Source organism: Protopterus annectens, chromosome 3.part0 (genome assembly GCF_019279795.1).
Source record: "Protopterus annectens isolate FY-2018-M chromosome 3.part0, PAN1.0, whole genome shotgun sequence".
Classification (NCBI taxonomy): Eukaryota; Metazoa; Chordata; order Ceratodontiformes; family Protopteridae; genus Protopterus; species Protopterus annectens.
Genome location: NC_056731.1, coordinates 112,273,694 through 112,297,042, shown reverse-complemented (window position 1 = coordinate 112,297,042; position 23,349 = coordinate 112,273,694). Strand labels below are relative to the sequence as shown.

Genomic DNA, 23,349 nt, shown 5'->3' with positions numbered 1-23,349 from the left:
AGACTTGAATTAGCAAATTCTGCTCTGGCTGTAAAAAGTCAACCTTGTAATATTTTGTGAATGTGTGAACAGAACTAAGTAGCAGCCACTAGAATGAACTAAAATACCCTTTCCAAAATGCCTTAGAAATAGCCATGGCTCTGGCAGAGTTAGCTTTGGCCTTCCGAGGAAGGGACTTGCCATGGTGGAACAAAAATGAAACAAATGGGATAACAATTTGAAAATTGTCTGTTTTGACACTGGTTGAAATTTTTCATCAAAAGAACTGAAGAGCTGATCCAAAGCACTAAAATCTTTTGTTCCATTAATGTAATACAAGCATACTATGGACAACAAAAGTATATAGGATTCTCTAATCCCTGTTTTTAGGTTCAGGAAAGAACACAAGTGAAAGGAAACTACTTTGGGCATAAAACAAAGATCGGCTCTTAAAGTTACCCTGTTCCTATGAAAAATAAGGAACGGCTTTGTTTAAAGCTTGCAACTCATACTCTTCTAGCCAAGGTTAGAGCACAAAGTAAAGCAGTTTTCCAGGTCAAGAATTTCCAATCAGCTTGATGAGCTAGTTTAAAAAGTGAGTCAAATCGAGCCCTTCTAAAATACAGAAGAGCTTCTTTGGAGGAACCACTTATTTCCTTGGTGGCTGGACATGCAATGCCCCTTCCAAAAACTTTTTAGCTTGGGCTAAAGAATAGAGGGGGATCTACAGGCAGACATGAAATAGCTAAAAATATAATTTTTTGAGGAGCAGGAAAAGCATGAGAAAAGAATATAGAAAGGGGATTCTGCCTTGGTCCTTCATGTGGTAAAAACTAGAAAATGTCTTCCTGGCTGAACAGTATTTTCTAGTGGAAGATTTTCTAGCTACCTTTAATAGCTGCATGTCTTATAGGTTTCATAGATTAGTACTAAGCTAACTGCCCTTGCGAGCCATTTTAAGCCTAGCCAATTATCTCTCGTCAGAGAAAAGGTGCCTTAATGGGATCAAAATTCTATCATCCAAGCACTCGGATGTATAGTGGGTGGAGTGCTCCCTTGTCCAGTCTGAGCAGATCGTATACAGGCAAAATTTGTGGTAAGGGCAGTTGGCCTTTTCATGAAAAGTAATGCTGCCTGGGTCAAAACTGAGCTCACAGAATCATTTTTGGGGACTTTTGGATCTTTAAAAGGACTCTGGTCAGGGGAAAGGGGGAAGTTATAAAGGAATATACCCCAACCATGGAAAGGAAAAATGCATCTGTCCTCCAACCCTTTCTGAAAGGTGTTGGAGTAGAATTCTCAAATGCATACTGCAATCTGGGAAATCCCCACAGTTGGATAATCCCCAAAGACCCAGGGGCGCAGCTATCAATCGTGATTGTCTGTTTTGGATCTGCTCAGTGCAACTGCCACAGTGTTCTGCAAAGAGAATGAAGATAGCCTGAAGAGTTGCAATTTCCCAGGATATCATGGCTATTCTGCCAGGGGGTGAGACAATGGTTACCCCTTGTTTGTTAATGATTCAGTCTTTAATGCATTTATCAAGACTATAATTTCTTTTATTTGCCACCACCTCATAGACCTGCACTTTAATTTCCTTGGATACAGCTCCCAATGCAAAATCTAAAACTGTTGTCACTGACTGAGATGGTGCTAGAAGGGAGATGGGGACACCTAGATTCAGTAAACTGCGATCAGCCCACCACAACAGTTCTTGCCTGACAAAGTACAGGGATTTGGAAAGGAGGGCATTAGTGCTGAATCCGTAGTGATTTGATAAGCCAATTTTCTCATGTGTAACCTGGCTAGAGGAATCAATATCATGGAAGCAATATCTCCTAGAATCCTGCAGTAGTTAACTGTTCCGAAAACTGTAGAAAATGGAAGTTATAAAAACGTATTGAAAATAAGGCCAGTTTTCCACCGAAAGGTGCTGCCATTATATCTTTGTTTGGCAGGCATAGGGGAAAGTCATTGCATCTGTTTTCTAAATGACTGTGGCCTGTCTTCTCCACCTCTGGGGGCTGGTGTTTGCCACCATCTAGCTCTGTAAGATCCTTAAGGTTGTCCTCTACCCCTTGGGCGTCTGTATCTGCCCCTTTGGGGTCTGTCTGTGGCTGGAAAGGACCAATTTTTTGAACGCCAGTTTCTGCTGAAGCGTGGAGGCTGCACCTGCAAGAAATCTTTAACTGTTTGCATAGATTTCGCTTTTTCCTCCATTTTCTTTAGTGCCTCCTCAGCTTTAGCACCGAACAATACATCTTTTTGTAGTGGTGCATCTAATAACTTTGCTTTGACATGATCTGGTAAGGTTTGCTCTTTGAGCCAAGCATGTCTACGTATGACAGACCCCGTGACAGCAGCTCTGCATGAGGCCTCTAAAGCATTAAAACCACACTGCAAGGTATGTTTCCCCACTTGTTCTGTTCCATGCAACAAATCCTGCAACTCTTTCAAGTCTGGCTGTTCTGTTTGTGTCATTTTGCCTTTCAGCTGAAATAGCAAAAACTGTTGGTATTTTAACATATGAAATTGACAGTTTAATGCCCTCATGGTTAAAGTGGATGATGTATACACCTTTTCCCCCCACCTTTCTAATGCTCTAGAATCTCTCTCTGAAGGTAAAGGGTTTTTAGCAGTAAAGGCCTTAATCCCCTTGGGACCCTGTGAAATTGTTTCTGGGTCAGCAGTATGGCTTTTATAAAGGAACTGGTGAGAATCAGGAACCCGGTAATATCTGTCTGGTTTAACAGGGGCTGGAGGTAATGAGTCTGGATTAAGACTGGCTTCTGCATACACATCATCCAAAATATATAAGACAGGAGGAATAGCCAAGGGCCTATGCTGGGGAAGTAGTAGAAATTCCCTGAGCCTTTTCTTGGAATATGAGTAATCTTGGCCTTCCCAGTGGAAGTGCTCTCTCAATGTATGCAGGGTTTCCCCAAAAGAGAAGTCCTCAGGGGGGAAGACAGAGGGAATAGACTCCTCAGCATCAGAGTCTTCAAATGGGGAATAGGTGCAATCCTGGTCCTCAGAATGGTCTGAAGTAATAGAAGCCTGGTCTGAGGAAGGGTAGTCTTCCTCCAACCTGGGTCTTTTGTCTGAGGGGGGTTGCGAACCCCTGATGAGAGTAATCAAATCCTCAGCCATTTTAAGCATCTGTTTTTTAGGCATGGGGCCTTGAGAGGGGGTCTGAGACCCTTGTTTTTTTAATTTTCATTGCAGCTTTAGACTTAGTGAATGATTTAAGAGAGGAGGTGGTAGGCCTGAAAACGCCTTCAGAAATGGCAGGTCTCGCTAAAATTTTGGTTTCCCAGCCAAGAGTGGCATCGGCATCTGCAGTGGGAATGGAAACAGAGGATCCTGCGGCCTCGGGTACTGAAGTCACTGGTAAAATAGTTTCATCGGTAGTCAGGGGCTGTGTAGGCGCCTCGCTGAGAACCGGAGAACCGGTAGTCGGCCTAAGCGTGATCTCAGTACTCGGTGCAGGCTTCGGATGTCTATCCTTATCCTTGTGTTTTTTGCCTAAAACTGGCATCGGTGCATCCGACATGATAGAATTCATTTTTTTGCCAAAATAATGAAGGGCGAACTCCGCCCGGCGCTTAATGGTGCGCTTGTTAAACCTAGCACAAAAACGGCAGGCAGAGACGTCGTGGTCTGGCCCTAAGCAAGGTATACAGTATGAGTGAAAATCCTTATGCGGTATTTGCTTCCCACAAGAAATGCAATTATTAACTTTGTCTGACATCGGTCTGAGGCAAGAAAAGTTTCCCCAATGGGGTACTTGGCTTTTTAGACTTCGGCTGAAATACTGTTCGTAAATCTCAGGAGCCGGCCGACCGGCACTTGCGAACTGCTTCTGCTTCGGGCACCGCGCGGCAAGAAAGACTGGAGAAAATGGTGTCGGCTGCCTCTTTTATACCCCTGCCGCACTGATGTCAGGGAAGAAGTGACGACAACCGACGCCGGACCTAGACTTTGGAATTCGGCCGACCGAGGACCCGCCTGACGGCAGGATAACCCAAGTGTGATGACTGCAGCTGTATGCACGATGAACATCCACGGCTGCCTTTTTAATTTTTATAAACCAAATGGCAGCTTCAGTAATCCCTTCATAACAAAGCTAATTCCTGGAACTCATTGCTGCTGCCTTGCTGACATTCTCCCACCATCAATCCAGGAAAAGCATGTTGTCAAACACTGCACAGCACTAAAAATCTAAACTGGTTAGAACTACCTCCAACTAATACATACACGGCTTCTTACCACCTATAAAGTTAACCAGAAATCCATCCGTTTGTCCAGCACTAAACATTTGAAATTACGTTCTGTCATTACCAAAAAATTCTTGTCTGACCACAAGTCTATCAAATCTGCTAGGCATTGCCTGTACTTGTACCATGCAGCTAAGGCCTGGAAATTAAGTGAATTCTCTCCCTCCCATCCTTCAAATCCATTCTGAAAGGCTTCTTAGCCAAATGCTGGTGTTCTTGCTCAATAGTAAGATAATCCATGTCCATATATTTACTAACTGCAAGCAGGATGCCCTTTCTAGATACAAAGCAGGCTTCATCAGTTCCATTCTCCAGGGGACTCCTAGACCGTTACCCTTCTTCCTTATCCCAGGTTGTGTAAGCTTTGGTAATCTCCACATAATCCAGTAAGGCAGTGTTTGAACATAGTATAGTTGCCCAAGTCATAACTGCATACCAACAGTAAATATTTGTAGAACATTACTGCTTCTTACTGGAAGTACCCACCCACTATTCCCTATTTCAATGTACATAGTTTTATGTTTGGGCTGCCAATGAATGCTACTCCATACCTTTTGTTGTTTATATGGTTTGCTGCTGTGGTCTTGGAACAGTATGTGTTCAAAAGGCTTCTGTTTCCATCTTCTCTTCCTGCTGGACCCTAGAAAACCGAAAGGGTCTTGCCTGTCTGCTTGTAAAGGAGTCCCTGTACTGCAAGGAAATTGGCTGATATACCCACAGGCAGTTGCAGGGACATGAGCTTTAGTAGTCTGCCACAGGAAGGGCATCAGAGGACTACTAATGTCAGCAAAGCAGGGTGTTTGTTAAACGCAGTTTGATGCTGCAGTTTGTACACCAAATACTGGCACAGCAGTTCACTTTGCTGCCTTGTACTAACTGGTTCTTGGCTTGGATGCCATTTGGGAACAGGATGCATATCTTGCCTGAATCAGTGTGGGGTTTTGACAGGTATTGTAGGTCCCCTCTACATCTTAGATATACTGTAGGTGAATTAGCTTCTAACAAATTATCTGCAAGTACAGTGTGCGAAATGTGTCTACAGCAACAGACTGGTACCCGGATTCAACGTTAGGTCCACTGCCTTACAAAGTTATGTTTAATCTTGCTCCAGGTCATGGAAGAACTAATCATAATCTAAGAATGAACAAATGAGTGATTTTGGCCTGCTGCAAATTATAATAAAGTAAAAAAAAAAGTACAAGGACCATAAAGAAATAAAGTAAAGGATCAGGACAGGAAGGAGTTACTATGATTTTTTATTTTACTTATTTATTTGCAATTTGATTACCAGGGAAGTCCACTGGGCCGAATTGATCCATTTTCAGTGGAGGCCCGGGGAGAAAAGCTCCAAGATGCATTATACAATTTAGATACAAATGACAGTTAATATTAAAGATCTTATGCAGAATAGTTACTCATAAATGCATTCAATATCATGCATTAAGCTTGAATGTAGGGATCACAGAGTTTCATTTGAGGAAAACAAGGGTTAGGTGTAGAAACAGTTTACATACAAACCTTTTAAGAAAATGTAAATACGCTTTACATACACACATCAAAAGTAGAATGCTATTTACAATATTTACAACGTTGGGCTGTGTGAGTGTAGCTGTTGGAGGTGAGAGCTTAAACAGAAGCTATAGAAATTGTTGAGAGCTTAGACAGGCTCATAGGAAGATAACAGAGTTGAGCTTGGGAACCAGAGCGAGAACCCCCATGGATTAGGTTGGGTGAAGGCAGGTACATTTCCATTTAGTGGACAGGTGTTTGAATAGTTGGGTTTTGAAGTTTTCTGAGTTTGGTATGGTTCTTAGTGTGGAGGGAAGGGAATTCCATTTTTTGCCTAGTGAGAAAGATAGAAGTTGGCCAGCAGGAAGTTTAGGTTTATGAATAGTAATTAAGTTCTGACTTTCAGATCTGAGAGCTCTGTTGGGTGTATAAGGGGGAAGGATGTTAGAGCGGGACATTTTGTTGGGTGAAATATGAGTCTATGTACAGTAGTGAGATGGAGATAGTCTAAGTAGCTTGAGAGTTCAAGTCAATTCAGGGATTGTAGGGTTAAAACCAGTGATGGGTAGAATTTTTACATTTAGAGGCAAATTTAGAGATTTTATTGTAGCAGTTTTCTAGTTTAGAGGTGATAGAGGCGGACAGGTTGGTTAGGAGAGGGGCTTCATATAAGGAAGGAAGAAAAATCGAGGCCAGAGTTTGCTTGGTGGAGTTAGAGAGAAAGCGATTATTCCTATACAGCATACCTAGCTTTTGGTGGGTTCTTAATATTTTGTTGACTATGAATATCAAACTTGAGGAGTTCATCTACCGTAATGCCAAGTAGTTTGGCAGAGGGGACTACTTCTATAGGCGAGTTGGTTTGATTATAGACTTTGAAGTTGCTTTTATCGTAGGAGAGGGGTCTTTGTGGGGGGGGGGGAATAGTAGAATCTTTGATTTATTTGCATTGAGAGAGAGGTGGTTTTGGCGCATCCAGTTTTCAGTTGTTGAGAAGGCAGTCTGGGTTTAGTCAGCAATTCAGAGAGGTTTGAGGCAGAGCAGACTAAGGTTGAATCATCTGCGTATTGAATGATTTTAGCATCTGGCCCATTAGTTAACAAGCTAATGGTAGCTAACCATGAGAAAGCAAAGGATAAGAAGGCACAGTTATTCGGTAGTATTAAGATACATGGGGAAAAGTGACACTTGACATGCTATAGAGAGATTAAAAATTATGCATAAACATGAAAAAAAGGAAAAGTAGAACACTTGTAGTCTGTATTGAAATGCCAGGAAGTAGAGAAAATACAGGGAAAAGAAAAAGGGATGCAGAATGAGTAGGAGATGCAGAAATGTATCCTAAATAGCTAGCAAACAAAAGGAAAAACTAAATTTAGTTGCAAACACTAAATGCAAGCATTACTGATGCATATTGGGTAGCACATTTGGCAAAAGTAGTAAGATCGCCACTTCAGTTAAAAGGGCCTGGGTTTAAACCTGACTTCTAATTACTGTGTGGGGTATGCATATTCTTCATATCTTGCAGATTCTTTGGCTACTCAGGTTTCCTCCCATTTTCCAAAAATATGCTGCAGAGCTAACCACTCAACTGTCCATACATATATACTGCATTTGCCTCCATCCTTGTGGCCCAGGACATAGCTGAAAAGGGTCTCAGGACAACCTCACTTGCGCAATTAATTCTAAAGATGACAACAAAGGAACAGAAACCATAAGAGCACTAAAGGACTAAGCACTCATGAGCAGGTTTTGCCAAAGTTACACTGTCAGGATGATCAGAATGCCAGAAAAGGTTGCTTCAGAGACAGCAAGAGTGCATCAAGTCAGGTGCCATTAGGTAGTAAGACAAAGTAAACAAAATGCTGCTCTACTTTCATAAAGGCACTAAAAAAAAAATCAGGACAGCTGCATATGTTCAGCCCCTGGCTTTCCTCCAATGAAAATGGACAACAGGATATTAAAGCAGATTGTTCAACCTACTCTCTTTTAGTCCCTGTTCATTGATACAGCCTCATAAAATCACCCATGCAGCTTTAAAAACGAATCCACTCAACTGTTTTCCTGTTAGGCTTCCAACCTGTCCGTACTGTTTTACTTTCACTTTGAAAACCAAGTTGAAAAACCTCTAGCTGGCTCTGAAATGATGGCACATCTGCCAGAGCTCTTGCTCTAGCTACTGGGACGTTTCCTCCCCCAAAGTGATGCAATCCCTGCCTGATTTCCACGCTGTATAGAAGAGCCAGTGGACCTCCCACATTGTGATGTCAGAGCTGCCTTGCCCAACCCACTCAACCTAGCAAAAATGTCAAACTATAACCTCACTTTTCTGAAGAGACCTACTGATATGTGAAAGTATAGACAGAAGCACAGTAACAACTGCAAAAACTAAGAGCATAAATTTGCAATGATCATGTGTAGACATTAATTGCATGTTTTTACATAAGAAGCAGATGTCTGTCACAATTTATCGACAATACTACATCAGATTTCTAGTATGCAATACTGTAATTTTCTTAAATTACCAATTAAAAAAAGCATGTGGGTGCTGTCATGCAAGTCTGTGAAATATTTTGTTTATAGTGCGTTTGTTAGCTATTTAACCAAAATAGGAAGGAAAAAGATTATTCCCAGTGCTATGGAGCTTGGTTCTAAATTTGACAGGAGTGCAACAAAAAAGGTCTCCACTGTAAGGAAGGAAAGGCTGACAAGAAAACAGCACATTTGTCTGGTCAACTGCTGTGAGCTGTCAATCACATGCAAATAATGGGTCAAATTACCCATAGCTCTTTGACGGCTAGGGAAAGTAGGTGTGAAGGGGGGGAGGGGAAATACCTTGAAGAACTAGATTTCAGCCTTCACAAAATAAATCAAGTTAGCATTTCTAAGAAGAAAGAGCAATAAAATGCACTTTTCAATTCTGTTCTGTAGGATCTGCACTGCTTGTATTTGAAGTAGTCATTGAAAAAGGATAACATTATAAACAAATGTAGGTGACAAACACAGGAGTGAATGCCTTTCAAATCAGTGCACTGAAAGGAGCTTTAGGGAAAACGTGGCAGATGTGATGCAATTTTTTGGAGACAAAATGCATTCTGGGATAGAGGCAGACTAGACAGTCAGAATTATTTCAAGATGCCAGACCCCATGTGGTCAGAGTCAGTGTATAAAAATATCTAAAGATCTAAAAAGTCCCAAAGTGGTATTAAAATGTAGGAAACACCAAAAGTACAGCTGTGTACCTACCATAAATGTAGATGTTGAGTGTATTCACCGTTGCAGTCATTACTCTTGGGTTATCCTGCTGGCAGGCTACCCGCAGTCGGCCTGAATTCCAAAGTCCCGGTCCGGCATCGGTTGCTGTCGCCTCCTCCCTGACGTCAGTGCGCCAGAGGTATAAAAGATACAGCAGACGCCATTTTCTTCAGTTTTTCTTGCCCCAGATGTCAGGTGCCTCCAAAATGGTAGGCTAAAAATTATGCCAATACACATGCATGCACTAAGGTAAACATATCCTTCATCTACAAGCAAATACACCACATAGGTTGTATAGAATAGAGAAGTACAGGTAAGACCCAGCCAAAGAAAGGGGGATGGTGGAAGGGTAACCTGGACTGCAACAGTGAATACACTCGAACATCTACATTTATAGTAGGTACGCAACTGTACTATGTTCATCGTGTTTCACTGTTGCAGTCATTACTCTTGGGTTGAATCCCAAAGCTGAGGATGAGTGGCTGGGGCTAAATAGGATTAGGAGAGGCTATGAGGCCCTGCAGAACTGCAGTGGCAAAGCCTGCTCTGGATTTAGAGTAGAGAGGTAAGTGGTAGTGCTTTGTATAAGTGTGCACTGAACTCCAAGTTGCAGCCTCTAAGATGTCTTTGGTTGGTACTCCTCTGAGGAAGGCTGCTGAGGTGGCTGCTGCTCTGGTTGAATGTGGCCTAATGCCCTTAGGCACTGATTTGCCATGTTCTGAATAGCAGAAATGAATGCAGTGGCCTATCCATTTTGAAACTTAAGTCTGTTTTGAGATGGCCTTTCCTTGTGATCCTGCAGCATATGCCACTAAAAGTTGCTCAGTCTTTCTGAAAGCTTTAGTTCTGTCCAAGTAGAAGTGTAACTGTCTGTGTATGTCCAAAGAATGCAGAAGTCTCACACCCTTGTTCTGTGGGTTTGGAGTAAAGGTAGGCAAGTGAATTGTTTGGTTAAGGGCCACACTGGACACCACCATAAATGTCGGGTTTGTCCTCAGAGAAACCCTGTCTGGATGGAAAATGATAAAAGGTTCCACAGCCATGAGTGTGTGCAAATCAGAGACTCGTCTTGCAGAGGTTATTGCTAGGAGCAGAGCTGTTTTCCAGGATAAGAATTTTATATCAGCTGTTGAGGCTGGCTCAAAAGGAGGCAGTGTGAGTTTTTCCAAGACATAATTGAGGTCCCATGCAGGTATTGGTGCTCTCCTTGGAGGTCTTATGATTTTGGCTCCTCTGAGGTATTGCCTTATTAGAGGATGAGAAAAGATAGGAGGTTCCGTATAGTAATGGGATTAAATGGCAGAGGCATGGGTCTTATCTGATGAAAAGAATAGGCCTTTGTCCGGCATCAGTTAAGTATCGTGAAATCCGAGGAATATTTGGTACAAACGTGTCAATTCCTTGTGCTTGGTTCCAGGCACAGAATCTCTTCCATTTTTCTGCATAAGATTTTCTGGTACTGGGCCTCCTGGCCTCCAAAATAACATCCATCACCACTTTAGAGAGAGGAGTGTTCTGAATGGCTACATTATCCGCCATGCTGCCAGATTTAAGGTCCTGAGTTGGCTGTGCAGGATCTGATTGTTTTGTTGGGTCAGTAAGCGAGGAATTTGAGGCAATGTCCAGGCTGAACCTTGAGACAAGTTGTTTAGGATTGGGTACCAGTGCTGGCATGGCCAGTCTGGGGCAATCAGTATCATTTTTGGCTTCTCTTGCCTGACCTTTAGGAGTACCTTGGGGAGGAGAGGCAATGGAGGAAAGGCATATACCATTAGGTTTTTCCAGCTGAAGGATAAAGCATCCACTTCCCATGATTGCTAGTGATAAGTCCTTGTGCAGAATCTCTGCAGTTGGCAGTTGTGAGGGGAGGCAAATAGATCTATGTCTGGGCATCCCCATTTCCTTATCATGCTGAAGACTTGTGGATCCAGTTTCCACTAGTGGGGATCCATGAGTTTCTGCTTAGTTCGTCTGCCAGAGTATTTATCTTTCCTGGCAGGAATTGTGCTTGCAGGTGAACTTGATAAGTCAATGCTGTGTCCCACAAAGTCATGGCTTGTCTGCAGAGGGGGTAGGAATGTGTGCCTCCCTGCATGTTTATGTACCACATGACTGTAGTATTGTCCGTATTTATCAGTAGTTGTCCCGAGTGAAGTAGATCCTTGAAAGCTGTCAGGGCATTCTGAACAGCTAACATCTCTTTTTGATTGATATGAAGATGCATCTGGCTTTCAGGCAATGTGCCCAGAATACATTTTCCTGCCATGTGGGCCCCCCAGGCATAATCTGATGCATCCGTTGTTTGTGTCTGCCTGGCTGTGGGTAAACTGAATGGCTGTCCCTTGCTGTGGTGACAGGCATGTGCCCACCATCGAAACTCCTGTTGCAGGCAGGGAATGAGGGTAATTAATGTTTTCCAGGCTGTGGCAATGTTGAGTCCAAACACTTTTTAGATGCCATTGTAGTTTCCTCCTATACAGTCTGGCATATGGAATTAGCAGAATGCAGGATGCCATGAAGCCCAAAGCCTGCAGAATTTTTCTTGCAGATAACTGGGTCTTTGTTGCCAACATTTTGAAGTAAGAAGTCAGTTGCCTTTGTTTGTCTGGCATGAGATAAGCCATCTGGGCAGTTGCATTTAAGCTTGCACCCAGGAATATTATCTCTTGAGTGGGTATTAGTTTTGATTTCTTTTTGTTTACTGTGTACCCTAGGCAAATTAGTAGTCTTTTTACAAACGCCAGCTGCTTTAGTAGAATGTCCTTGTTCTCTGCTTGAATAAGGCAGTCGTCCAAATAAGGATATATTTGAATTCCTCTTTGTCTGCAAAATGCAATTACTGGTGCCAGGCATTTTGTGAAGACCCTGGGTGTAGTAGATAAGCCAAAGGGCAGTGCAGAGAATTGGTAGTGCATTGAGCCAGCTATGAATCTGAGGTATCTTCTGCAAGATTGCCTGATTGGGACATGCAGGTATGCCTCTTTTAGGTCTAAAGTTACAAGCCAAGCCTTCTTGCCCAGCATGGGCTGAAGCTGCTGCAGTCAACATTTTGAATTTTGGAACGTCCAGAAATGTGTTTAGAATAGACAGGTCCAGTATTAGTCTCCAGGCTTTGTCCTTTCTGGGTACCAAGAAAAGTCTACAGTAAAATCCTTGTCCCTGCTCTTGCTGTGGTACTCGCTGAACGTCCCTCATGTCCATGAGGAATGAAACTTGTTTTTGTGCCTCTGTCCACTGATTGTGTGGCAGGTCTGGCATACCTTTTGGCCCTGGCAGGTGTGAAAGTGGAACCTGTAACCCTGAGACACATATTCCAGACCCATTTGTCCTGGGTGATCATGTGCCAATTTTGTGAAAAAAGTGCTAGTTTTCCCCCTAAGGGGGCTGCCAAAAGATAAGCGCTTGGTGCTGGCAGAGGAAAGTCATTGGGACTACTTCCTGTATGGCTGTGATTTGTCTTCTCCATTTTTGAAGGTAGAAGCACTCCACTGTTTAGGCCTGTATGAGCCTTGGGGCCAGGATCTGCCTCTGGGGTGTCTGCATCCGCCTCTTTGTGGCCTGATACTGGAAAGGACCAATTCTTTGTAGGCCAGTTCCTGCTAAATCTGGGTGGCTGCACCTGTAAGAAATCCTTAATTGTCTGCATAGATTTCGCTTTGTCCTCCATTTTCTTCAACACCTCTTCTGCTTTAACACCAAACTTTTAGTTATGTACTCACCATAACTTCAGATGTTTGGGATCCATCTCGCCTACATTCTGAATGATGGGTTAAGTCTCTTACTGGCTGAGCTTACTATATCCCAGGATGCACCACTACCAGTCCCCCAGATCTAGTTTGTCCGCATACATGCACACATGCATACCCTGCTTATATAACATCGTCAGATGAAACAAGATAAAACAGTAGAACTCAAAACCGTTCAATCTCTTCTGATCTCCAAGGCAGGGGAGATGGATCCCAAACATCTGAAGTTATGGTGATGTTATGTGATCTATCTGCCTACATTCTCCTAGCACCTGAATCCTGGGTGGCTCACTGGAAAACACTCCTGAGTACCGTGGAACCAAATGAAGCTCCTTGGAATGAAAAGCTATAGAAGTAGCCATAGCTCTGGTAGAATGAGCCTTGATAGATGTTGAAAGTTGCTTATTCAAGAAGAATAAGCCTGAGTTATGCAATCTCTGATCCATTTTGAGATAGTAGCTTTTGTGATGGTTTGGCCCAGTTTATTATCTGAGAAGGACACAAACAACTGGTCTGACTGTTGCTGAGTCCTGTCTAAATAGAAGCGTAATTGCCTGTGAACATCCAATTTATGAAGAGTGTATTCTGCTTCATTGGAGAATTTTGGGAAGAAAACCGGTAGCTCTAGAGATTGTTGGAGGCAGAAACTAGAACAGACCTTTGGGACAAAGGATGGATTAGGCCTAAGTGATACTCTATCCTTGTGGAAAATCAAGTACGGTGGCTTAATAGACAGGGCTTGAAGCTCTGAAACTCTTCTTGCGAAGTAATTGCAACTAAGAAGGCAGTTTTCCAAGACAGATATTTTAACTCGCATGTAGCAGCCGGTTCGAAAGGGGGAGATGTTAATGCGCAGGATGAAAAATTGGTGGTCTTAATAGGCTCGCACCTTTAATGAAAGTTTTGCATAGTCTGCTGCTCATCAAAGGAGGATCCATGGATTGGAATTTAGAGATAGCCGCTAGTTGGACTTTAATAGTTGAGACAGAAGATCCCTGATTAAACAAGGATGTTAAAAATTTTAAGACCTCTGGGACAGGAGCAGTGATAGGGTCTAAGCCCTTGAGTTGAGCCCAGATAGCAAACCTCTTCCACTTACTAAGGTACAATTTGTTAGTGGTGGGTTTGTGTGAACAACTCTGTCAATTTCAAAGATTGAAGGGACTGATGTGTCCGGAATCAGGTCTAAAGTCTGCATGCTTCTTCAGGTAGGAAACCATACCAATCAGTATCATTGAAGCTAGAGCATCCATGGCTGGTACTCCTGATGTGGGATCAAGGAGAAGAACCTTTGGCACTTGGTGTTTAATGGAGTTGCAACCCCATCTCCTGAAAACCTGAGCTGCTACTGTGTGGTTTAGAGACCACTCGTGAGGAGTTGTCCTGCTCAATTTGTCTGCCAATATATTTGACTTTCCCAGGATGGCCCATTCCCACACTCTCATGGCCTCTCTGCAAAGGGGTATGATCTGGTCCCTCCTTGTTTGTTCAGATACCAAACCACCGACATGTTGTCTGTGTGGATGGCGATGATGCCCTGAGGAAGAAACTTGTGGTACAGCCCTCATCTCCAACACATTGATGTGGAGAAACCCTATCTGGGAGGCATCTGTCGTCAGGGTAACCACTGGAGAGGGTCCCTTTGCATATATCCGTAATCATGATGTGATGATTGAGGGAAGATCTGACAATAGCCACTGAAGAATCCTCATGTGCAATCTTGCCAGAGGGACTAAAAGAACAGTGGCAGACATTGAGCCTAGAACTTGCAGAACCATCCTGGCTGGGGCTTTGGATCTCGAGATCAGAGCTTGAACTTGGCCCTGTAAAGTTTGGATCCTTATCAATCTTGAGTCTATCTCTGCTCCTATGAACTTTATGTGTTGAGAGGGCAGCAAGACAGACTTTGACCAATTGAATGTAATCCCCAGGGTAACACCCAGGGAGATGGTGGCTTTGAGGTTGTCCATTAGTAGATGCCTGGTGGTGGCAGTCAGGAGCCAGTCGTCCAGATAGGGAAACACTTGGAATCCAAGACTCTGTGGTGAGACCAATGACTGACTCCCAGGCTGATACCTTCTGGGCGCCTGATGTATATGTGATAATAGAGGTCTATGGAGCACATCCAAACATCCTTCTCCAACAATGGGAGAATGGATTGACCATTGAATTTGGATTTTCAGTCTGCTGAGATCCAATATTGGTCTCAGGTCCCCTGTCTTTTGGCACTAAAAGAACCTGGAGTAATTTCCTGATCCGATCTGGTCTGTGGGGACGGTTGGATGACTCCTTTCTAGCAGCTTTAAAGCTTCTGCGGCTGCCATTTCCCTTTGACTGGGTGGTGGGTCCGGGATTCTTCGGTGGGGCGAGAATGTGAATGGGATGGTGTAACCTCCGGCAATGATCCGAAGCACCCATCTGTCCTGAGTGATTGACTCCCAGGCTTTTAGGTGGACTGGCCGGGCAATCCCTCATGGCGTGTGGGAGGCTGAAGTGAAAAATTTCCCGTCCTCTGCCTCTGGAAGGATTCTTCCTGCTGTTGGGAGAAAAAACCACATTTCCCCCATTTCCACCCTTTTTCCTAGCCCTTGGGTAAGGCCGGAAGGGAATTGGGCACCCTCCACGCAGATAAAGTTTTTCCCTCTTGCTCACAGCGGTAAGGGTGTCTTTAACCTTGGGTCCAAACAAGGAGGACCCATCAAAGGAGCGTCGTGAAGGAAGACTTGAAGGCCTCCAGGCTTGTAAATGAGCCTCATGGACGAGTTAGAAATTGGCGTGAGAGCTAACCGACTGGGTTAGCTGCTCAGGACCGAGAGGAATCTGACAACTCCTTGACCAGATCCCTCTGAAGCCTGGTAAATGTGCCAAATAATTCAGAGACCTTAAAGTAATGTCCATACTCCTAGACTCGGAGGATGGATGGTGAGGAACTCCTTCTCGGGGAGCAGACAAAAATTTATTTGGGCGAGAAGGACTGGTTCCACAGTATCTGGATGGACAAACTAAATCAGGAGGCAGAGGGCTGAGCCCCAAAGGCCTTGAGGAGCACTGACTCGTCAGTAGAGGGGGTTTGGATATCCAGCCTCGTTGTTTGAGGATCTCTAAGATGTCTGCAAAGGAGACATCATCCGAGGACGGGGACCCCTCTGCATCATCCAGATCAGTGTCTGAAGTAATAGACTCGGGGAGTCCACGTGCTTCCTCTTGCACGATCTCTTCCTTGGGGTTCCTCCGAAGACAGCTCAGAAGAACCCTCAGGAGGAGGGAACAAAGACCCAGTCTCCACTAGGGGAAGGTGCGCCGACCCTGAGATCTCCATCGGCTCCAACAGCACCGCCAACTGGGTCCGAAACAAATTTTGGAAGACTGGGGACTGGAACAGTCTTTGGAGCACCCTGTCTATATCAGAATCTGACCTCGAGACCGAGAGCCAAGGACGAAACGGGTTAGGAAAGGCTCTCCGCCGGCCCCAACGGGCCCAGGACGGCTCGGACCGGCGGCTCGAGTATTCGGGGAACACAATACACACCAGTTTCCATCGCCGTGCGAGCCGGTTTTCGGATGTCCCGGAGAAGTGTCTGCCGCGCAACCGGCAGTGACTCCGAGTCGAGAGCCCAGCGAGACCGGACCGCCTCCATACTCGGCCCAGCTATCGGCTCAGAAGGAGTGGAGCATCGACTGGCATCGAGGCACCCGTCTTCCCTCGGCTCGAAGTCCTGGAGAGGAGAAGGAGGCCTGCCTTTGTTTCTTTTCTTTGGCGGAGAAGGAGAGGATGCCAAAAAGCTTCTTGAAAAATTAATTAAATCCTTTTAAAATAATTTTTTTTTCCTCCTGGAGGACCCCTGTTGAAAAAAGCGTGACATACACTACATGATTCCTGTAAATGCTTAGCCCTAAGCAATACACACATAGATGGACATTTTGAAGCTACATTTTACACATTTCTTGAAGCCGAAGGCCTGGGATTCTGAGACATTATAGAAATTTTCAAAGTAACTGAAAGAACACTGGTAATACACCTAGAGTAGGCTTACAGTTATAGTTAGTCAAACACAGCACAAACTCTGTAATATAATAATTTCTCTCCGTAGTTCTTTATTTAGAAGAAATGTAAATGATTCAAAACAGAACCGAAGTCACCTACAAACAAAAGACCGAAAGGCCTTTCCTGACAAGAGGTACTCCTAGTCACTCACAACACAAGAATTCACCAAGTGAATTTTGTCAAACACACTCAAAACACAAGAATAGCTGTTAAAACAGCTTTTGTAGAAAAAGAAAAACCTGACAGAAAAACTAGTGAAATAATCACTACTTAACTCAGCCAGCGCGAGATCTGGGGGACTGGTAGTGGTGCATCCTGGGATATAGTAAGCTCAGCCAGTGCTCTTTGGCATAAGCGAACCCATCATTCAGAATGTAGGCGAGATAGGATCACATAACATCAAAGTATCATGTTATAATGGAGCATCTAATAAATTTTGCTGTAACATGATCAGGCAGATTCTGTTCCTTTAACCAAGCATGCCTCCTAATGACAGAACCCGTTACTGCGGCCCTGCAAGAGGCCTCCAGAGAATCAAAACCACATTGCAAAGTATGCTTTCCCACTTGTTCAGTTGCATGCAATAAATCCTGCATTTACTTGTTTTCTGCACATTCAGAATTTAACATTTTCTGTTTAAGCAGTGACATTAAGTATTGCTGATATTTAAGCATATGAAATTGACAATTTAAAGCCCTCACAGCCAAGATAGCAGAAGTGTAAACCTTTTTCCCCCATCTGTCCAGTGCCCTTGAATCCCTATCAGAGGGGATAGGGTTTTATTGCAGTGGAAGCCTTGACCCCTTTGGGACCCTGAGAAATAATTTCTGGGTCAGCAGCAGGGTTTTTATAAAGAAATGTATGTGAATCTGAAACCCTGTAGTATCTGTCTGGCTTAACAGGTGCAGGGGGTAAAGAGTCAGGAGACAGGCCGGACTCTGAAAATACATCATCTACAATGTCTAAAACAGGGGGGATTGCAAGAGGCCTGTGCTGAGGTAGTAATAGAAAATATCTGAGCCTTTTCTTAGATTCTGAGTAGTCTTGGCTCTCCCAGTGGGAGTGCTCCTTCATGGTATGCAGGGTTTCCCCAAAAGAATAATCCTCAGGAGGAGAGGCTGAAGGAATGGATTCTTCAGCATCAGAATCCTCATAGGGAGGAAGAGAGTATTCCTGTTCAGAAGAAAAGTCAGAGGAAATGGAAACTCGATCTGAAGATTCATATTCTGTCTCTTGCCTAGGCCTCTTATCAGGAGGGGGATGGGAACCCCTGATCAAAGTAATTAGGTCTTTGGCCATTTTGAGCATCTGTTTTTTAGGCATGAAGGCCTTGCTGCACTTGTTTCTTTGTCTTTAGTGGTTCTTTAGTCTTTGCCTTTGAAGCTGTAGTCGGTTTTATATATAACTGTGTAGGTCTGAAAACACCCTCAGAAGCCGATGCCTGCACAGCGGCTCCGGACCCATCTGAGGGAATATTTTACAAGTGCCCAATACCTTGAGTTTCCAGCAGCCTAGTCTGCTCCACGTGGGAGTCGGAAGTGGCCTGCGGCTCTGAGGTAGTGGGCGTCAGGGGCTGCAAAAGCACCTCACTGAGAACCGGCAACTGGCTTAGAAGAAGCCTCGTAGTCAGTTTTGGACCTCGGATGCCTGTCCTTTTCCTTGCGTTTCTTGTGAATTGTGGTAGTCTGATGGCTATCCGACGACATCGTGTAATTAAATCTTTGGCCAAAGTAATGAAATGCAAAATTGCACCGACGCTTAATAGTGCGTTGGTTAAATCTAGGACAAAACCTGCAATTAGCAACGTCGTGATCAGGGCCTAGGCAAGGAATACAATAAGAATGGAAGTCCTTATGAGGTATTTGCTTCCCACAAGAAATACAATTAACTTTTTCTGACATCGGTCTGGAGCAAGAAAAAAGTTTCCCCAACGGGGTACTTAGCTTTAAATGAAGACTTCAGATCTGAAATTCGAACAGGAAAATCTCAGGAGTTGGCCGGCCGGCACTTGCGAACTGCTTCTGCTTCAGGCACCGCGCGGCAAGAAAGACTGGAGAAAATTACGTTGGCTGCATTTTTTATACCCCTGGCGCATGCACCAACATCAGGGAGGAGGCGACAGCAACAGACGCCGGACCGGGACTTTGGAATTCAGGCCGACTGCGGGTAGCCTGCCAGCAGGACAACCCAAGAGTAATGAATGCAACAGTGAAACATGAACATCCATGATGAAAATAAATGTTTGAGTCTGTGGGTGCGGTTGTCCTGTAAGTCATCTACATTACTGTAATCAGACATGCCATTTACCTTACCTTCAACAAACAGCAAGTGAGAACTAAAAGAGAATCATCACAAATGGTAGACCACCTTTTTCCTATTACAGCACCATGTATCAGACTGAACAGAAAAAAAAATGAACTTTTGCTTTATCTGAATAGAGGTAATAGTATGACAAAACTGCATCTTTACATTAACAGAGGTTAGAAAGTTATCACTTCTAACTGAAAATAGGGCAACTTCATCAAAGTGGATCACATGTTCTAGTCCACAATTCACCAGGTTTCATTTTTACCTTCACCTATTTGAAGCTGCTTTTTACTGTAAACTACTGTTTCAAAATGTTCCACAAAAAACTAATGAAACTGTTCAGTATTTTTACCTTGGTATTATCACAATAGGGAGATTGGAGGAGGGTGTTTTTGCTTATTTTTTTTCTTCTAGAACAGTCTACTTTACCTTAATAGAGGCCCCTGCAAACCGAGAAAGTTGCTTTATGTGTTGTCCTTGCTTTCCAATGATTGCTCCCACAGCCAAAGCTGGGATAAACAGATGAACAGTCTCAGATTCTGGCTGTTGCTGGAAAAAAAAAAAATAATTTTTTTTTTATATGCACATATTTGGTGAAAAGCGGGCTGTAACAGAGTTAACCACCATGTCTAAAGATACCATCTGGCTGCAGATTTACTTGCCTTTAAAGATATCAGTTGATTTTAATTCGGAGTTATGCACTTACCATAATTTGGCATGTGGTTTCCATTTTCATTTTTCTTCACTGATGGGTCTCAGATCCAACCCTCAGATCTGACACTGTTGCTTTTGTAAGACTTTAGATCCGAATCTCAAGCTCCTCTCTCTTCCTACAATGCACTACAGTATCCTTAACTCCTCAGATCAAGTCTACTGCCTAAATATTCTTTTTGAGACGAGAGAAAGAAATAAGGTTCAAACCAGGAACATGACAATTTCTACACCATCCCATATCCTAAGGCTGGGAGGCAAGGCTAGAAAGAATGAAAATAGACAACACAGATGCCAAGTTGTAGTAAGTACATAACTCTGATGTTGTCCTTTTTATTCTTCCTCACTGATGGGTCAGAGTCTTCAGCTATCTAACTCTTGGGAGGCCCTCAAGGAAGGATATGCAGGAGCACAGTCAAAAGAAAGGAAGTTCCATTTTTGGAGACAACGCCAAACTTGTAATGTGTCACAAGGATACGAGTCTTAGACCAAAAGACTGACACCTATAAGCTCGCTAGAAGCTTTGTGAGAAAGATATTGTGTGAGAGCCATAATATCTGAGACTGTGGTTACTTTAAAGAGGGATTTTTCTGGAGAGATACTATCTTTACAGAAATAATGCAAAGGGGCTTGGCAAAAAAAGCCAGAAGTTATGAAATTCTTTTGTCAATGCAACTGCAATCCAGACAATTTTTTTCTGTGAATCAGATTACATATGACGATTTCTCGCTGATTAAGGGGTTTCTGTGTCAGTCTCTGAAGATTAACAGTGATATCTGAAGGAGAAGAGGTTACTTACATGGGAGATATAAGCAGCAGTAGTCCTTCTCTTACATAATCCGAAAGTCATCTTGACAGTGCGGAAGTTGATTTAATTTAATGGAAGACGATTGGAGCGACCTCAGAGGATGTGCTGACTGGGGTTACTAAGGCGGCTTCTACGAAGGTACCCACCAAAATCGCCATATCTTCCAAACACCCCTCAGCCCCTAGATCAGTAGCTGGCAGAACGTCCGATGAAGGGCAGAAGCAGTAGGCCTTACAACCTTGCCTTCTTTTTAAAAGGCTCCACCTAGACGGCCAACTCTGGTTCCATTCCTAGGGCTAAACGCTTTAGTTGTGAGTTTGAGATAAAGTTTTAGAGCTGCCAGACAACTGCTAAGAGTTTTAGGTACAAACGACTAGCAAATGCTACAGGTCGTATGGTCGTGGTTTGGGACTAAGCAGAACAAAGTTCATGCGAGTCCTTGTGCGGAATCTGGCAGCCACACTTACATTTCCCCTTTCTAGCCAACATCGGCTAGTTAAATAATGAAGCAACAGCAACCAAAGCTCAAGCAAAATAAATTCTCCAACAGAGTACTTATCTGAAGACATCTTCTGAAGTGAGGTGTGAAGCAATCAATCGGACATTCGACTGTGGCAGAGAAGTTCAGAGGTCTGTGCATGCAGACATTTGAGGCCCATGGTTTATGGCCCTGCGTGTGACGTTCCATGCAACTGACAGCACCCAGGCTTAAACATTTGCATAAGAACCAGACGTTCAAGTCACCTGAGGCAGAGGATCCCACTGAGAAAATGCAACATGAGAATGGAAAGACATTACTTTCTCCTAAATAAAGGGTTGCCAAGAAAAGGGAAAGATAATAGTAGTACCTGATAAAAGGGCTAATGCTCTGATTTGTAAGCACACTGGGTAAAGTTTCCACTTACTTCTATAGGCTATTTTAGAATTCTTCACAGGGAGAGGAAGCTAGACTATACCATAGCTCTTGAACTGAAATTGGAGGAACCGCACGGCTAGCTAGAAGGTATGGAAGATATCTTCACCTGGAGAGAAAGGAGATTCAGACTAGCTTCTGAATCACTGAAGAATGTTTCAGATGAACCCGGAAGGAGGGGAGGGAGCGCCTGACAATGCCAGAAAGGGACAATCAAACAACAGAGGTCCTCAGACTGCATGCTTTATGCAGAAACATTGGGATCAAAGACAGAAAAGTAAGCATACGGGGGGGGGGGGGGGCTGCCTGAAAGCCTAGCAAAATTAGAAGAATTGCTTGTGCCTGGATGATGAGAAATATTGAGCTTCCAAAGGAGCAACCATGTGGTTGGATCCTTTTTCACTTAATATGAACTCCCACCAAAATTGAGGAGCTTTTGAGAATACAGAAGAAAGAGAGAAAGGGAATAGATACAATGTCATCTGAATGGGACCAGCAGCAAAAATGTTTGCAAAATCATATGCATATATAGAAGATAGAGGACGGTGAAGAATAGACCAAGGTACCATCAAGATTAACAAATGATTCATTGAAAATATATAGCTACAAGAAGTAAAGAAAAAGGGAAAACTGACGTAGAAATAGGTTAAGCAGTTGTATCACTGACAAACATACACAAAATTAAAAAATCCTACACATGCGTCATCAAGGTCAGAAACCTGAATAGTAGTACTGAACTGCCTCCTTATTAAAACTCTGGATTCTGTAGGAATTTGTATTCAATTGGCTATATATATTTTTTTTTAATGAATAAGGGCTTGAAGGGTATACAAAAAAACATTAAAAACTGGTTAGTGGTATGTACCCTCCTGGAGTACAGTCCACTGAACTTGCATGCATGGAGAAGGATGGACTGAACTGTAGGACATCTAGAAATTTTATTTCTTACATTCCAATTGAAATTGGTTAGATTTAGGATTGACCAGTATTCATTTTTTTGTAGCAGTTTTAGAGTCCATTAACTGCAAGCTCTTTCCGAATAGATAAACGTTGGGAAACCTTGGTTGATATGGCAAGTAGACTGAAAAAGGGGAGGTGTAAAAACCTGTTATAGCTGGCACCTCAAACACTTTCCAAAATATTTTCACTGGTGTCTGGGGATGTGTGTGTGTGTGTGTGTGTGTGTGTGGGGGGGGGGGGGGGGCAGACCAGCCCAACCCAAAGAAAAGAGGTGGAAATTTGGATAATGGTCTGTTCCGTTGTTGGATCCTATCAGAGGAGAAATATTTGGAACCCTGGTGCTGCAGACCCACTCTCATCTGGCAGCACCAATAGTTGAAGTCCTGTGTTGCCCTTGGAAAAAGCACTCTCGTGTATCTTGAGGTACCTTGGAAAGGCTTTAGTCACATTCTTACCACTTTTGTGTTGCCTGAAAAAGGTACATCAAGAGATGAAAAAATGTTTTTAGGTCAGTAGTAGCCACAGTCTTGCTCTCCTGTAAGAAAGCTGCAGGACAGCAGATCCTTCATTGATACTTGAAGAGTTGAGATCAAGCCATTTTGTTTTTTTTTGTTTTCTTTTTAAACAACAGCTTTAATCTATTGAACTGCAGAGACTGACGGAATAAACGTCTTGGAAGAGGAAATGTAGAAACCTCTCTCATTGGCACACTACACAGTTTGTAATATAGTTCAGGAGTCCAGATGGAAGGAAACAGCCCCCAAAAGTGTCAACAGGTGGACAGTCGGGTGATTCTTCAAGACTGACAGGGCCCCATCAAAGAAGGGGAACAAATTAGG

General features: G+C 43.4%; 1 protein-coding gene across 1 annotated transcript in view; it reads right to left on the bottom strand.

Annotated features, from left to right (window-relative positions):
* IGF2BP3 (insulin like growth factor 2 mRNA binding protein 3) overlaps positions 1 to 23,349 on the bottom strand; it is a 1,266,240-nt gene that overhangs the window by 402,863 nt on the left and 840,028 nt on the right. The window contains exon 15 of the mRNA XM_044064618.1: positions 19,548 to 19,667. Within this exon, the coding sequence (XP_043920553.1) occupies positions 19,548 to 19,667 (120 nt within the window). The remainder of the gene's footprint in view (positions 1 to 19,547; positions 19,668 to 23,349) is intronic.